This window comes from Phocoena phocoena, chromosome 2 (genome assembly GCF_963924675.1).
Source record: "Phocoena phocoena chromosome 2, mPhoPho1.1, whole genome shotgun sequence".
NCBI lineage: Eukaryota > Metazoa > Chordata > Mammalia > Artiodactyla > Phocoenidae > Phocoena > Phocoena phocoena.
Genome location: NC_089220.1, coordinates 13257444 through 13274146, shown reverse-complemented (window position 1 = coordinate 13274146; position 16703 = coordinate 13257444). Strand labels below are relative to the sequence as shown.

Genomic DNA, 16703 nt, shown 5'->3' with positions numbered 1-16703 from the left:
GGCGGCTCTAGAAGACAGTGATGACTCAGCAGCATTCCACTGGCATGGTGGAGGGAATGAGTCTGCGAGGGCGTGTTGCCCTGGGCACCAGCCTGTTGGGGGCGTGGAAAGATGGGAGACCTTGGATCTTCCCACTGCTGAACTGTTAGACTGCTTCAGATTCCCTGACTGGTTCTGAATCGCCCTCTATCTGACCTTTGCCATGTTTAGCTGATTGATGTTTTGGATATTACAAACAACCACAACTTGTATTTGTCTAGCTAGGTATTTATTGTTTACAAACGAATTCGACATTCTTTTCTCGCATGTAACCCTCACACAAGGCTTTGAGGTTTTGTTATTACACCCATTTTACAGATGAGATGGCCGAGTCTGTGTGGTTAACTGGCCAAGGAAATAGTCATTTAACCTGGCAAATAATATGCCACAATATTATCCTCTTCTTGGGAAATAACTGTTTTCTTTGTCAAAACAATAAAAATAACCAAGCTTTTCGCTGAAATAAGACAAAATTTCTTTCGTTTTGGTTTATAGAGGAGGATGTGAGAAGAAAGGGGGCACACCACTACTCAGTTGTACAGCTTAAAAACTCTCCTGAAGGCAAACCTTTTCAGGGACCAAATGATCCAGTCATCTTGTTGTGATGCCTAGAGTTGGTTTATTAGCCAACGACTCGGAGTCTCTACTTAGGATGAATAAGACTCAAGAAGCATCTTCACTGGACTTAGACAGAGATAGTTCCAGTTTTTCTGTTCAACTACAACTTGCCTTTGGCCGTATTTTCTCCATATAGGAAGCAGGGAATGGATCCAGTCATGTGAAAGTGGGGAAAGAATTGCAGAAGGAGGAAGGATCAGCCCAGGTCCATATGTGCTCAGGGCTGTAGAAGGGTACAGGTCAGGATCAAAGCAGGAACAGTCTGGCCTGTTCCTGAGGAAGTATGATCTGCCACCAAATCTAGGGAGACTCATTTCTGGTGGTAGTTCCAGTGGTAGTATTAAAGCAAAAGACTTCCTTTTCCTTTTCTCTCTGCTTTGGAAAATTCACTTCTCATATCCTCTCTGGCCCAGTAGTGAACTGAGCTCACCACTAATCAATTAAATAATCTATTGATATTTATTATCAGGTGCTGTGCTGAGCTCAGAGTATAAGATGGTAGCTTCTGCTACTACCTGGTTGAGGAGATGAAATACATGAAAAGATAATATCAAGTAGAAATGGGTAAGAGGTGTAGGAATTCAGAAGAGAGGAAGTATCATTCAGAGCTATGATAATTGGGAAAGTTTGAAAGATGTGTGATTTAAAGAGGACATGAAGGACTGGTAGGATTTAGATTGGTGTTGAGGATCTGGACACTGAGAATGGCATGGAAAAGGCAGTGAGTTGGGAGGGCAGAATGAGTATTCAGGGGTCAGAGAGTAAACCAATTTGTCTGAGGCAGAGAATTCATATTTGTAGAATAACAAAAGTAATGCTGAAAAAGTAGATCAACAGGCTGTTGAAGGGCTTTGAATGCTAGGCACAAGGACTTTGCATTTTATCTCCTGCAGGCATTGGGGAGCCTCTGAAAGTTTCTGAGCAGAGAAGTGACAGGATGAAGGTAATTTGGGTGACTGTGTGCTGCATGTATCAGAAGGGAACAAACTAATTGGGATGAACAAAGAATAATGGACGTGGTACTAAAAGTTTGGAACCCTCAGGATTCTTGATCCAGGCAAACATGCTGCTCCTTCCTTTTTTTAAATCTCTAGAATGGTGCTGTCCAATAAAACTTTTGTGATGATGGAAATGTTCTGTGCTGTCCAACACGGTAACCACTAGCTATGGGGGCCTACTGAGTACTTGACTGTGGCTAGTGAAACGAAGGAACTACATTTTAAAATTTTAATTATTTTGAGTTAAATAGCCACACGTAGCTAGTGGCTACTGTATTGAACATCATGGCTCCAGAAGGCAGGATAAAGACTTCATTATGATTCAAAACCAAACCACACAGTTACCAAAATAAATCTTAATTCTGTTGCAATTGGTGAGGCCCATTCTTTGGTATAATCCACAGTCAGCATCAGTTTCTCTAATTTATCACTATGGCCCAGTTTTCTGCATATCAAAACCTCAGTGAAAGTACCAGTTTGTGCGGATCACTGGCTCTGCCCTTCAGGCAAACTGAGTCACCCCAAAACCTGCCATTCCAGCTTACCACTGTGGCTACACAGCCCTCAGATGACTAGTTGTTAAATCATCTATAAGCTGCTAAATGCCTATTGTTGCATGGATGTCTTAGACCTGCTCTCTGGTATGACCCCCACTGTAGCACATGTGGTAGAAATGAGAAGTTGCTGGTTACTGTTTGGATGTTGATTAAAGCTACTTTTGCACTTGACTTTTGGATTAATGGGGAAAATGGTGACTCAGGAATTTCCAAAATAATATGGCTTAGAGAATACATTGCTCAGTAGGTCAGCTGCATTGTTTTTTTTTTTTTTTTTTTTTTTTTTTTGCTGTATGTGGGCCTCTCACTGTTGTGGCCTCTCGCGTTGTGGAGCACAGGCTCCGGACGCGCAGGCCCAGCGGCCATGGCTCACGGGCCCAGCCGCTCCGCGGCATGTGGGATCTTCCCGGACCGGGGCACGAACCCGTGTCCCCTGCATCGGCAGGCGGACTCTCAACCACTGCGCCACCAGGGAAGCCCCAGCTGCATTGTTTTTAAAAAAAGTTTAAATTTAGTGTAAACACCTAAAGCACAAAAACTATGATCTTATCCCATTGGGCATTTTAGAATCTGAATTCAGATACTTGGTCCTTAAGTCTGTATAACTGTTGGCTGCCTGTGACTTAAAATTCAGTCCATTAAAGCACAGACCTAACGAGGCCCAAGTCATGGGTCCAGTCTCATTAATGGTCAATTATTTTGCTCTGTTCTCACACTTGTTGTGTTGCATATTCATGACCTTGGTCACAAGGGTGGACCAAGCCAGAGAGGGAATAGTGCAAATCCATGACCACAGCTACTAGCAAAAGAAGCACAAGCCCTGTGAATGGAGGGCAAGATGTATCCTCTACTATACAAAAGAAAGTGTTTAAAAAACAAACAAGAATTGGGCACATATGCAAGGTGAATGGTGCTATTTGGAAATATTTCACTTTAGATCATTAACTAAATATACTGATGAACCCTGCAAGCTGGAACACACAGTAGGGCATGTAGTGGTCTGGTTATGATTCACTTAAAATTCTGGGACACTAAATAGACATATGCTAAAATTGATAATGTTTTTCTCATGGTAATAAGTCATGGCCTAACACCTGCTTATTTTGTTACAATGGTAACACATTTCAAGTTTGAATGTAATGTTAGAATTTTCCCTGTATTCTTTACCTATCTAAGAGTCATTCATAAAATATAATAGCAAAAAAAAAGATAATAGCAAAATTTTATATGGAAAAATAATGAGGTATTTTGTCATTGATGGGGATAGTAAAGCTTGTGTAATAATCCTGTATAACATTTAATGAAATGTAAATCCACACACAAACAGCAGGAACCTGTTCTGGTTATTGGAGATGATTAATGAGGAAGACAATCCCAAATGATGGATCATCATCAAATTATATTGGACTATGGGGCAGAGAAGGAGGGAGCTGGGGATGGTGGAGAAGTAGAAGACAAGATTTCTTTCCTGTGAGACAGCTTACAAATTCCTTAAGGAAAATCCTCTAACTAGATAATCCATCCATGAAGACACAATAGACTATGGTTATATTCAGTGAATGAATTTAGACTGGTTACTTTGTAAAAACCATCAAACCAACCATTCACCTCTTTTTTTCTCTCTCTCTCTCACACACACACACACACACAGTCATTTTCTCAAAAGACTGTAAGCTCCATGAAGGCTAGGAGATCTATCTATGTATCTATGTATCTATCTATCTACCTATCTATCTATCCATCCAACCAATCATCCATCTCTCTCTGTGTTTAATTTAGAATACCAACTCCCAGGGCTTCCCTGGTGGCGCAGTGGTTGAGAGTCTGCCTGCCGATGCAGGGGACACGGGTTCGTGCCCCGGTCCGGGAAGATCCCACATGCCGCGGAGCGGCTGGGCCCGTGAGCCATGGCCGCTGAGCCTGCGCGTCCGGAGCCTGTGCTCTGCAAAGGGAGAGGCCACAACAGCGAGAGGCCTGCATATCGCAAAAAAAAAATTTAATAAATAAAATTAAATAAAATACCAACTCCCAAAGATACAGCATGGAATAGGACTGGGATTAGGGAGTCCTTGACTATCTCTTTCAACGAAAGCATATAGTCAACTAAATGTTTGACAGTGAGCAAGTCTCCTCACCTCTTTAGGTCTCCTCTGCAAAATGAGAAATGTCCTCCAACTAGGAAGCATCACAAAGTAAAAGTTTTGCTTTTTCTTATGCATTCTACTCCTTGTGTGGGAGATACAGTTATTACTACATTCCTATGATCTTGTTTTAGTTTTAAATCCTTGGGTAAGAAGTATCTCTTTAACAACCAAATTTGAACCTTATTCTTTGTGCTCCTTCCAAAAAAATTAAAAATAAATTCTATTAAAAATTCTATTAAATTACAAGAGATATAGTGTAATGCTTACATGTTTGGTCCTCTGAAATAGATTTTTGGGTTCCACCACTTAAATTAGGCAAATCACTGAATCTCTCAGTGCCTTGATTTCTACATAAGGATAATAATGACACTGGCCTCACAGGATGGGCAGGAAGATGAAATAATACAGTTAGCACAGAGCCTGGCCATAGCCAATTCTCAGCAAACGTTAATTTTTAAGCCATTCCCATTTCTCCATTTGTCCTCTTCATCTTCAGTATATGTATATTTGTGTGTATACACGCATATATGAAATAATGTATAATATATATTATACATGTATATTTTATAATAACGTATATTATAATCTCAGGCACAGCGTTTTACAGCTGGAAGGAATTTTTAGATTAAATCCAAACCTCTTGTTTTACCCCTGAGTATGTAAAATTATTACATTTGTATTCTTTCTGTTAGACTCAGATAGGCAATCAGGTTAGTGACAGAAATGATATTCGAACTTGAGATTCCTGACTTGGGGTTGCATTCTTTCTATTTTTCTTCAATTTAACATTACTTTATATAAATAATAATAACCATTTTCTATCAATATTATGAAATATTCCATAGTTTTTTGGTTCTCAGTAAATTATGACTTCATAATAATGTGGCTTATTTTCTTGATTCTTTTCATAAATTAGGAAGTTTATTCACTTAAAGAAATCTTTAATGAACACCCAGTGATCATCTAGGTGGTCAGAAGAACCTGCTTCAGGAAACAGGTAAATCTTCACACGGTACCTTTAAAAATTTCAGGTTTTAATTTCACTAATATATAATCTAATATTAGAGCCCCTGAGCAAGATCTTGGGCAAGTCACTTGACCTTCTTATATTTCAATGTGTCAAACTGGCCGTAAAACTGAGTAAAGCATGACCTCATTATAAATCCAATTAGACGTGAAAGCTAAGATGTGATTTGATACATTAAAGAATTACCAAAAGGGAACTCTAGCTGGTAAAATATGAAGAATCACAATAATGAATTTTACTATAATAAGTAAAATGATTCTGAAATACAGTTTTTAGCAAGTAAAATCATGAAAAAGTTTCAAAGTGTTTTATTTGGGTGAAATAGGTTAAATGATAGAGGAAGAAATATTATTTTAGAAAATGCCTGTTTTTCAAAACCATAGATTGTAGCAACTTAATTATAAGGCATGGAAGACTATTAGAAGGTAATAAACCCTTAACAAACACATTTCATTTCTAGGCCACTATTTCCCCCTACCTACACAATGTATGCCAAGTTTTAAAATGTATTTAACTAACTACTGTATGAAAACCTGGCAAAAGAATACAAATGCCCTTAGTGTGTTTAGCCATTTAGACTGTAACTCACTGTATTTCTGAATATTCTTTTAACTGACTTTATATTAGTCCCTTTCCCCCTATTTCCAACTCTCCTATTAATATATACATTTAAAAATATATATATACATACATTTTATTCCCACTCAGGATACCCCTGTGAGCACAAGATGATGACGATGACGATGGCGATGACAATGACAGTGATTGGTAGATGTGTTAACTGGATGATGTCTTTCTCATCTGCAGAGGGAAGGCAGTACCATTCCCTGGCTTGCTGCTACAGCTTTCTCTTTAAATCGTACAGCAGGTTCACCCTTTCTGCAGCATTCCAGAAGGAATATCAGTAAGACCAGTTCCACAGATGCTTGTCTGAGGTTATCACAGAAGTCCTGGGGCATCTACAATGTGCCTGAACGTTTTCCATTGTTTTAAAACATCTTTCTGCAGACTTTGTCAAAGCCAGAAACAAACACAACCAAGCAAAGCCCTTTCAAGCAGAGCTTGTCAATCGCACACTTTGCCACATTCTCTGAAACAGTAAGCAAATGATAACTTGCAACTGTTGCTCAGGCCCTGTAAACAAAAGATCAAATTCTGTGCTCTGCCTTGGCCAAAAAAGAAACTGCAGCATTTTGTCAAGATTTTTACAAAGTTCTGGGCTTCAAATTTACAACTGGTACTGTCGTTTCTCTAGTATACAGAAAATTGAAAACATTAGTAAATTTAAAGATTAAACTACCTGAAAAAGCATATAATTAAGATTGTACATTAAAGAATGGTCTAGCTCCATAGTAGAGTCAGTCAGCTGTGTGTTCTAGCTCTAATCTAGGGGATTCTATGTATCTATTTTTCTCCTTCTTTGTTTGTACGGGTGTATGAGTAAAGATCTGATCTCTCTCAGGACCAGGTAATTAACAAAAAAACCAAAACCAAACAAACAAAAAAATTAAAGCATGTGTTTTAAAGTCTATAGAAGATGCACAGATACATTAATTTCAGTAAGACTGGGGTCAGGATGAATAGTATTTTCCACAGGAAAAAGAGAACCAAACAGTAGGAGAGGGAGATTATTCAGGCATAAAAATTCAGTGGAAACGTAAAAACATTAAAATAAGACTGGCTAAGCATATGAACACGACACAGATTTAGCAACTGAGCATATATTAATTTGTCTCTGATATTACTTCAAATTTTCAAAAGCAAACGTCTGACCAATTTCTTGCACGAGGCACACTGCCCCTTCCCCTTCCAGACCCCTCTCCCCGGCAGCAGGAGAGCAGTCAATTCCTGTCCCCAGCTCCCCGCGGCCGCCCCCTACCCTAGGACCGCCCGCAGCTCCCCAACGGAGGCGGCCAGCTGGGGACGACGAGGCCAGGGGCCAGGGGCACCCGGGTGCCCCAGCGGAGCGGTAGGAGATGTGAGGTGGGGGTAGGAGGGGGGGGCCCACAGGTGGGGGTGGGGCTGGGGTGAGGGGGCCTTGGGCTTCTGAAGCCCAGGGCCGCCCCAAGTCGGGGCTATGCTGACGTTCTGTCCTCGCCCCGGCCCCGGTGGGCATCTCCGGGGACTCTTCCCCGCACCTGTCCCGCGACCCTGCGCCTCTCCCCTCACCCTTCGCGTGTGAGTCTCCAGCCCCGGCCCGCCGCGGCAGGCGCGCAGGGGCCGGCGGGAGGCCGGACGCGCCTGGGGGCGGGGCCGAGTGGCCAAGGCCCGGCCCTCGCAGCGCAGCTCAGAACGAGGCGGCCGCGGCTGAGGCGGAGGGATACCGAGCGCCGTATATATATGGCGGAGCTCAGGCTCGCACTTCGACAGTGGTGCTGGGAGTCTCGCGGACGCGGAGCCGTTACTCGCAGTTGGGCGGCGGCGGCGGCGGTGGCGGCGGTGGCGGTGGCATAGCGCTCAGCGCTCACAGCGCCTTAGCAGCAGCAGCAGCAGCAGCAGCAGTAGTAGCAGAGGCACCCCTGCGGTCACAGCCCCGGCGCAGGTGCAGCCACCCTTGTTCTCTCTGCTCTTCCTCCGTTCGCTCGCACCATGGTAGGTCGGGAGTGGCAAACGCCGGCGTAGCAGCTGCCGGCCCATGATTTCTTCCCCAATTTTTAGTTCAGCCTATTTTTTTCTCCTCTTTTTCTTTTCTTTGTTGGGTTTTTTTTCTTTTATGGGTGTTACGCAGCAGGTGCGGTTTAGGATGCATTCCGGATTTGCATCTCGGTTTCCTTGGCCAGGGATCCTCATTTAAATTTTGGTGCGTCTTGGAGCTGGGATTGGCCGTGGGCTGTCCGCGGGCAGGGGCTCTGGCCCCAGCTGAATCGGAGCCATCTGCATCCACCCCCCTCCCCCAGTCCGCACCACTGCATCCAGCGCGCCGCACCCGGGCTGCCCGCAGCGCTTCGCCTCTGCCCCGGGGGGCGGGGGAGCCGGGCGGGGCCGGGCACTAGACCCTGGCTCGCAGGCAGCAGGGCGGGCGGGCAGCGGAGAATGAATGGGCCGAAGCGAGCCGGTGGCGCACGTTGCTCCTGCCGGGATGTGGGGGGCGCCGTCAGCCTTCCCCCAACACTGCTGTCCCCGCTGGGCGCTCTCTCCCGGCGCTCTTTCCTCCTCCCTCCCGGGGGGCGCGGCGCGGGCGTGGGCTGGGAAGGAAGGAGCCGGGGAAGGGTGGGGTGGGGGCAGGAAGGCGCGGGGTGGGGGGCGGAGAGGGCGGAAGCGGCGGGCCGGCCGCCCTGAACTCGGGCGGGGCCCTGCGGTGTGGCCGGGGCTCGTGTCTCCCGGGTTCGCCCCCCTGCAGCCCCCCACCCTGTGCGGCAGTAAAGGCGTGCGTGAGCCTCGGTACACCAGGAGGTCCCTTCCCGAGGGAGGCGCTCGGCTCGCGCTAATTGGGGCGGGGGACAGGCGGGGGAGGAGGGAGCTGGCGCGCGGCTCGGCTTCCAGCAGAGACGCAAAGTTTCTGCTCTGGGAGGCGGTGGCGGCGCGGCGGGCTCGCCGCCTCGGGGAGCAGAAGCGGGTGGGGGGCGCGGGGCGGACTGGGCCTCCGCCTGCCGCGCAGCCGGTGGGTGGGGTTGGGGGTGGGAGTGGGGGTCTCCCTGGCCTGGGAGGGCGGCGCCCCCTTGAACCCGCCTGCACTCGGGGCCCGCTCCCCTGCCCGGCCCTTCGCCCGGCGTTTTCTCCGCCCCGCGCCACTTCCCAGTCCGAAGGGAGATGCCCTCCACGTTTCCGCTTTCTCTCCAGCCTCTAGATTGCCAGATGCGGCTGTGCGCCTCGCTGGGTGTTTTCCATAGCCCCTTTCCTCTCTCGGCGGGCAGGGCTGACATCACCCACAGCGTTTTCTGGCTTGGCGGGGTAGGGAGGTGGCTCCCGGCAGGTTCAGCGCACCTTCGCCCCCAAGGCCAGCGCGGTCCGGTGGTCGGCGTGTATTTCTTTGTTGAGGAAGGCTGATGCTCTCGATAACTACTCTAATGCGAGAATTTTGCGGCGAGGTGAGACTGTCTCCACGGTGAGGTGACAGCTTCTCTTGCGAGGTGTGGCAGCGCTTCCTGTTGTGCAAGACAGACGTTGCCCTGGCATTACGTAAATCATCGTGTCTCCTTCATTCGGTATAAAGAAGACCAACGTGCTATGTCTGGGTTCGAAAGGAAGGAAGACCCAGTTCTAATTTGAAAACATAAGTGTCTGATATAAATCAGTATATTGGAACATCATTCCTATTGTGAAAGTTTTCACTTATGAATTAGAATAAACTTAATGCCGTCAGCTTTCTAATAGGACTTATTCTGGAACTGGCTTCATTAGGCGTCCTTCGTTAATATAAAAATACATATTAGCTCTCCTTGAGATCTCGAATTCCCCTGGCTGGAGGCACAGGTTCAGTGTTGCCGAGGCCAAATAATGCAAGTGAGAATTACCTTCGTGGCCGTTACCACCTCTAGTCAAGTATTTCTATTATGAGCAGCTCTTACGTCATCCATAAAGTAGGTAAATATTCTCTAACAAAGTTAATAGTTCCTCTCCAAAAAAGGGAGGGCACAGTCTCATAATTATTATGTAGCTTCTTTGTACTTAATTTTTGCAGTTTTCTAACAGCTCAGCTGTAGGACAGTTCCATTTTTTCCTGCCTCCTGAATCAGGATAATTTGACCAAGGGCATTTAGCTGTTCTAAGTTTTAGGCTTTTAACAAATAGCTGCCTAATTTAAATGATTGGAAAGCACTTGTTACATGGAAATGAAGTTGGTAGGATAACCCATTGCTGTATATTTTTTTCCATTGAATTGTATCTCATAAAATAGATATAAAAGCCTGTTAATCCAACCCAATGACATTATGTAACGCCAGTTTGGAGATTTGGAGCCTGCAGCAATGCGCAAGGTGCACTAAAAGTCTGCCCCTGGACCCAATCCTGGCTGCGGTGACAGCAGCAGCAGGCTGGGTCCCTTCTTGGATGGAAGCGGGGACTGTGGCACCCCTGGTGCAGTAGGTGGCGCTCTTCTTTCTCAGAGCCTGCCCCTGCAGCCGATGCAGTGGGCCTTTTGCCACTAGAGGTGCCATTTTTCAAACTATGAACTGACCCTTCCTAGTTAGACTGCAGAGCGTATAGCCATAGGCCCAGAGAAGAAAACCCGAAATGAGATGTTGTCACTTCCTTTGCCATCCTTTGTTTTTAAAATAGTGTAAAGGGTTCCCTTTATTCTAATTGTTTTTATTAAATGACTTTGCTGAAGTTTTCAAACAGCTGATTTTTTTTTTGAGATTGATTTTTGAAAGATCACTATTAAAAGTGTAATTGGAAAAACCATGTTGACCTCGATCAAACTCTGGTGGATTGAATTATAACCTTTTCTTTTTCTATGTAGGCTGATCAGCTGACCGAAGAACAGATTGCTGGTAAGTTGATGACTTCAGGGAGTTTCAGTAGACCGGAACTAGGCAGACTCAGTTCTGGTGACTCCTCTGTCCCCTCCCCCTATAGTCTGAGCAGGTTTCTAAGAATTTACTTAAATGAAAACAATAAGCAGAGATATTTAGGTCAAGTGTTACTCCTTGTCAGCATTTTGGAGATAATGAGAAAGGAAGTAGAACTAAGAATACCCACTTATTATACTCTGGAGTATTTGACTATGCTTCACGGTGTGCCAGGCTTTGTATATAATGAGATTACATGGAGGCTGCTACAAAAATGTAGCAAAAATGTAGTTTAGAATTCTTATGCCATAGGTCTTTTAGTAATTCACCATGAAAGCTTGTACTTGCTATTCTAAATGGGAACGGGTGGAAATAAGTGTCAGGACCACTGTAATAATTGGGAAGGGAATGATTTAGTTTAGATTTTAGCTTTTAATATTCCCTGGAGAACTTTTTTTTTTTTTTTGCGGTACGCAGTCCTCTTACTGTTGTGGCCTCTCCCATTGCGGAGCACAGGCTCAGCGGCCATGGCTCACGGGCCCAGCCGCTCCGCGGCATGTGGGATCTTCCCGGACCGGGGCACGAACCCGTGTCCCCTGCATCGGCAGGCGGACTCTCAACCACTGCGCCACCAGGGAAGCCCCAGGAGGACTTTTTTGAGATGGTTTCTCTTTAGGAAACCAGGAATGCCTTTGAAATACTCTGAATGCCATGTAGAGAGAACACACTGGTTACGTGGGATTGTACATTTCTGGTAACCACCTCTTCCTACGGCTGTGAAACGGGGAGTTCTTGTGGCTGTAGAAATTTAACAGGAAGGGACCATAAAGGAACATGTGGACCAATCTTCACTTGTCAGATTGGACTTAGGACTAAATTAAGTGTTGAAGCTTAGCCTTCTTTATGTGAGAATATTGTGGCTTTATGGAACTGGTTACCAGGAATGACGTTTGCTCTATGGACTACTGTGTGAAGGCCAGTCCATCAGAACTGCTGTGATCTTTGTTTCAGCAGATAAAGAGCAGGCAGTTTCTCTTAACTTGCACAACTTGGATGGCTTGCTTTGGCAAGTTAAGGAAAGGGCGTGCTGTGGCTGGGTTGGGTGAAGACATTCATTCTAAAAGGTAAACTTTTGTTTTCAGAATTCAAGGAAGCTTTCTCCCTATTTGACAAAGATGGCGATGGCACCATCACAACAAAGGAACTTGGAACTGTCATGAGGTCACTGGGTCAGAACCCAACAGAAGCCGAATTGCAGGATATGATCAACGAAGTGGACGCTGATGGTAAGGGCTTTAGAACTATGAACGAATGCCAGCGTTGTGTAATTCAAGTTCAGACATTAAAGATTGTCTTTCAGGTCCCCAGATCAAGGCAAACGTGCAAAGATCCTTTCTGTGGTTTCCTTACAGCCACTGACAGTTAAAATAGAAGATTACGGGCCTGCCTGTCGCCCTGCTCACTGTCTAGAATATTTCCTGGATCGGATCGCAGTATTGTTCTTTTCCACTCGCCATGACCTGCAGCTCAGTCTTTTATCAACTGGCCCATGAGTCTGCACTGAGTCCTATGGGGAAAGTAAAAATAAATAGCTGTAGACCTTTTAAAAAAGCTTATTGTCTCTAAGAGGAGAAAAAACCCAAGTGAGGTAGGGGAGGAGCATTCTCAGATGTTAACATGTGGAAGTGAGTACAGTGTGAGCTGGCAGTGTGGTTGGGTTTTTTTTTGTTTTTTTGCGGTACGCGGGCCTCTCACTGTTGAGGCCTCTCCCGTTGCGGAGCACAGGCTCCGGACGCGCAGGCTCAGCGGCCATGGCTCACGGTCCCAGCCGCTCCGCGGCATGTGGGATCTTCCCGGACCGGGGCACGAACCCGTGTCCCCTGCATCGGCAGGCGGACTCTCAACCACTGCGCCACCGGGGAAGCCCTGTCAGTGTGTTTATTGAAGAGGGTTTTGAGGATCATTGAGGCTTGGAGGTGGGGTGCATGATGATTGTAGGGAGTAGATTTATAGAAGCTAGTAGAAGGATGTGGAGCCAGAAGGGACAAGCAGTAACCCCTCCAGCAGTTGGTCACCATTTTGTTGTTCGTTCCTCTGGACTCCAGAACAGTGGACAGTAGACCTTTTATTGGGCACTTATATCAGTAAGTCGTTTTTGATCACCCCCCCACAAAGAAAACACGTTTTTTGGAAATAATATCAATTAAATTAATAATTTTAATTTATTTAATAAACTGAAGTAAATTAATCAAATCTACAGACATTGTAGAACATTAGTAAATTTTGAAAAGAGCTAGGAATAAACAATTTGGATCTAGACTACTTTCTTGATGATTGGCATGATAGTAGCCATTTAAAAATATGATATCATAAGGTGATAAAATGGAATTACACTTCTCTGGTCGTATACATTTAGAAGCAGGGGTTTTGGGTCAGCTCTTTAACAATGGTTTTACCCCATTTGAACTACTTCTAAAGACTGTTTTCATCCTTAGTAATTTGGAAAAAGAGGTTTTTCATAGTTCCGTCTCGTTTGACTGCTAAGGGTGATCAGCCATCTGGGAACGTGGGGTGGCGCTCTCATGTTTTGTGTAAGCCCCGGGGAAACTGTGCTTGGGGACTGGCAAAGTGTATTAGGCCCTCGGGTTTTATGGAACAAGGTGGGGAAAGTTGTCTCAAGGTATAGAATCTGGTACTCACAATGAATAAATATGATGCCTAAGGACATCGCCGTGTGGCTGTAAGAGAGCATTTCAAATAATTTTGTCTTCCGTGAATGTCAATAATGCTTAAAAATTTTGGAGGCTAAATAGATTTGAAGGAATCTCTGAATTATTATTTTGATTTAAAGGTACTGGTGAAAATGAGTGACTTAACGTAAGGCTTTTTTCTTCTAATTTAACTTTTGTTTCTGTTTAGTTCAAGTAACACTGTTGATCTGGTGACTTGCCTTTGGGGTGTTCGTCGAGAAGGAGGAGTTGTTTGGAATACTGGCCATAAAACAGATTCTTCTGACAGTTTCCTGAATGTTAATAGTCTGAGCTGAGAAAACACTTTTGAGCCTTGCCCTTAATGGGAAATAAAGATACTGAGTTGGGGAGAAAATGATTAGGTGACTTACCATAATGTGGCTGAGAAATGCCTCCTGGAGAAGACTTCGCAACACTTTATGGTGCCTGGCATAACAAAGTCAACTTTTTTCCCGCTCATAATCCTTTTCTTTCCTAAAAACATTGTGTACTCCTGGTGGCCCAATTATGGACCTTCACCAGCATCGCTAGTGCAGGCAGAGCTAGATCCGAGTGACCTCCCTAACTCTGGGGAAGGCAAACTCAGGTGCCTCCCTTGGGAGTAGAAAGATCCAGCTTGCACTGCTATGGGCTTTTTTTCCTCTTGAACTGTACAAAACCTTCAGTGGCCAAGAGTCTGTATGCACATTTTCCTTTGCATCATTAAATGCTATCCTGGGCACTGATCACTGGTTTGAATTATGTGAGTCACATGAAATTGCCCTGTGAAGTATTTGAATAGTTTAAGCCTAAGATGGCTCAACATAATAAAACAATTTACCAGTTTGTCCTAGCGAATGCTTACTGTTCTATAAAGTGGTTCTAAAACTATCACTCCAGGGTAGCGTCACCGGAGCGCTTATTTTACATGAGCTTTTGTTTTTCTATTTGAGGTAATGGCACCATTGATTTCCCAGAATTTTTGACTATGATGGCTAGAAAAATGAAAGATACAGACAGTGAAGAAGAAATCCGCGAGGCATTCCGAGTCTTTGACAAGGTAACCCTGCGTCTGCATTGCAGACTGTACTTAAATATGGCTTTCTGGCTGTCATTTCTAAAAGCTTTAACGTTCTGTTCTAGTTAGAACACTTACCTAACTGCCTGAGCCTCTGTAATCTCATTTTCAGATATCCTGACTTATTGTAGTAACCTTATCAGATGAGAGTAAACATAATAAATAGTAGAGAAATTTTGAACCAAGTTTCTTGATTGTGACTTTCAATTTCTGTTTGCTTTTCAAAAGCCCCTGCAGTGTCTGCATTGGCTGACTGGATGTGTTTAGTAGGTAGAAGTGGGAACTGGAGATGGAGAATTGCCGACATACACACAGTTGGCAGTAACTTGAGGGGCTTAATTAAGTCAAAGGCCTACTTGCCCACACCGAACCACTAGGAGTCCCTACCAGTAACAGTTGCTGAATGTTCACAGGATGGCAATGGTTACATCAGTGCTGCAGAACTACGTCACGTCATGACAAACTTAGGAGAAAAACTAACAGATGAAGAAGTAGATGAAATGATCAGAGAAGCAGATATTGATGGAGATGGACAAGTCAACTACGAAGGTAACACACCAAGCTTCTTTAGCTTAGTTTTTAAGTTTTCCCTTTAGGATCTATAAACAAGTTAACTACTTGAACTAGATTTTTTTTTTTTTTTCCTTATGCAGAGTAGAGATGTTATGTTCATTAAAGCTGCTTTTGAAGATAACCGAAAGTTATGATTATTTGTCTTTTCAGAGTTCGTACAGATGATGACTGCAAAATGAAGACCTACTTTCAACTCCTTTTCTCCCCCCTCTAGAAGAATCAAATTGATCTTTTACTTACCTCTTGCAAAAAAAAAAAAAAAAAAATTCATTTACTCATTCTGTTTCTATATAGCAAAACTGAATGTCAAGAGTACCTTCTGTCCACACACACACAAAATCTGCATGTATCGATTGGTGGTCCTGTCCCCTAAAGATCAAGCTACATCAGTTTTCCGATATAAATACTTGTCCTACCTTAATGATAAGGAAGCACTTAGTGGACTCCTGGCAGGTCCGCCGCTCACGGTTAACACACTGTTTGGGCTGGCCAGTTTTTCATGCATGCAGCTTGACGAGCACAGTCAGGCGTTTGTATTAAAAACGAAAAACAAAAAAACAAATTCAAAGCCTGTTCAAAGGGGCTCTAGTTCAATTTGTTACCGTAAATCGTCATAGCTGGTTTACTGAAAACAGACATTGAAGATTGGTTTACCTCAGGATGCCGTGGAAGAGAAACTGTCCAGGCATAGCCCCACTGGCAGGATGGCCCTCTTGTAACTTCCCCGTGCTCCTACGTGTCGTGACCGGGACACACCCTGGTGGCATGCCCACGTGTGTTGGTTTAGCCTTGTCTGCATTGTGCTAGAGCGGAGTGGGTGTCAGGCTATCACCATTCATACAAATTTTTAAAAACCTTTATCAAGGGAGCATCTTTGGACTCTCTGTTTTTAAAACCTTCCGAACCATGACTTGGAGCCAGCAGAGTAGGCTGTGGCTGTGGACTTCAGCACAAGCATCAACATTGCTGTTCAAGAAATTACAATTTACGTCCATTCCAAGTTGTAAATGCTAGTTTTTTTTTTTTTTCCAATAAAAAGACCATTAACTTAAAGTGGTGTTAAATGCTTTGTAAAGCTGAGATCTAAACGGGGACAAGGCAGTTGGAGGGGAGGCAAGTGTACCTTTAAATGCCCACAGCCCAGCATTGGGTTTCCCTCCCTCCCTCCCTCCTGAAATCCCAGCACCAACTGCTGAGCCTGAGACCTTGCCTAAAACCAAGCAGATACCGATTGCTTCATCTTATTTATGGACATGTAGGTCTACTTGTATTTTCACTGGTGGGGGGGGAGGGGGGAAAGTGAATTATGGTAACTTAATGATTATTCAGGCAGTAGAGCTCTAAATGAAGGAAAAAAACCACTTTCTCTCAAGCATGTATTTAGGGGTTCTTATCAATTGTGCTGCTGATTACCTGTTTTATGTAACTACTTGAGACCATCTGTGCAAAAGACATGATTTAGTGTGTCTGTAATTCAATCCTCGCTGTGT

General features: G+C 44.5%; 1 protein-coding gene across 1 annotated transcript; it reads left to right on the top strand.

The window, feature by feature from the left end:
- The first annotated feature begins 7734 nt into the window (after positions 1-7734).
- CALM1 (calmodulin 1) lies at positions 7735-16266 on the top strand. The gene is made up of 6 exons (XM_065870914.1): positions 7735-7975; positions 10785-10815; positions 11976-12119; positions 14516-14622; positions 15054-15189; positions 15364-16266. The coding sequence occupies exons 1-6, from the start codon at positions 7973-7975 to the stop codon at positions 15390-15392; spliced, it is 450 nt and encodes a 149-aa protein (XP_065726986.1). The 5' UTR covers positions 7735-7972; the 3' UTR covers positions 15393-16266.
- The last annotated feature ends 437 nt before the right edge of the window (positions 16267-16703 follow it).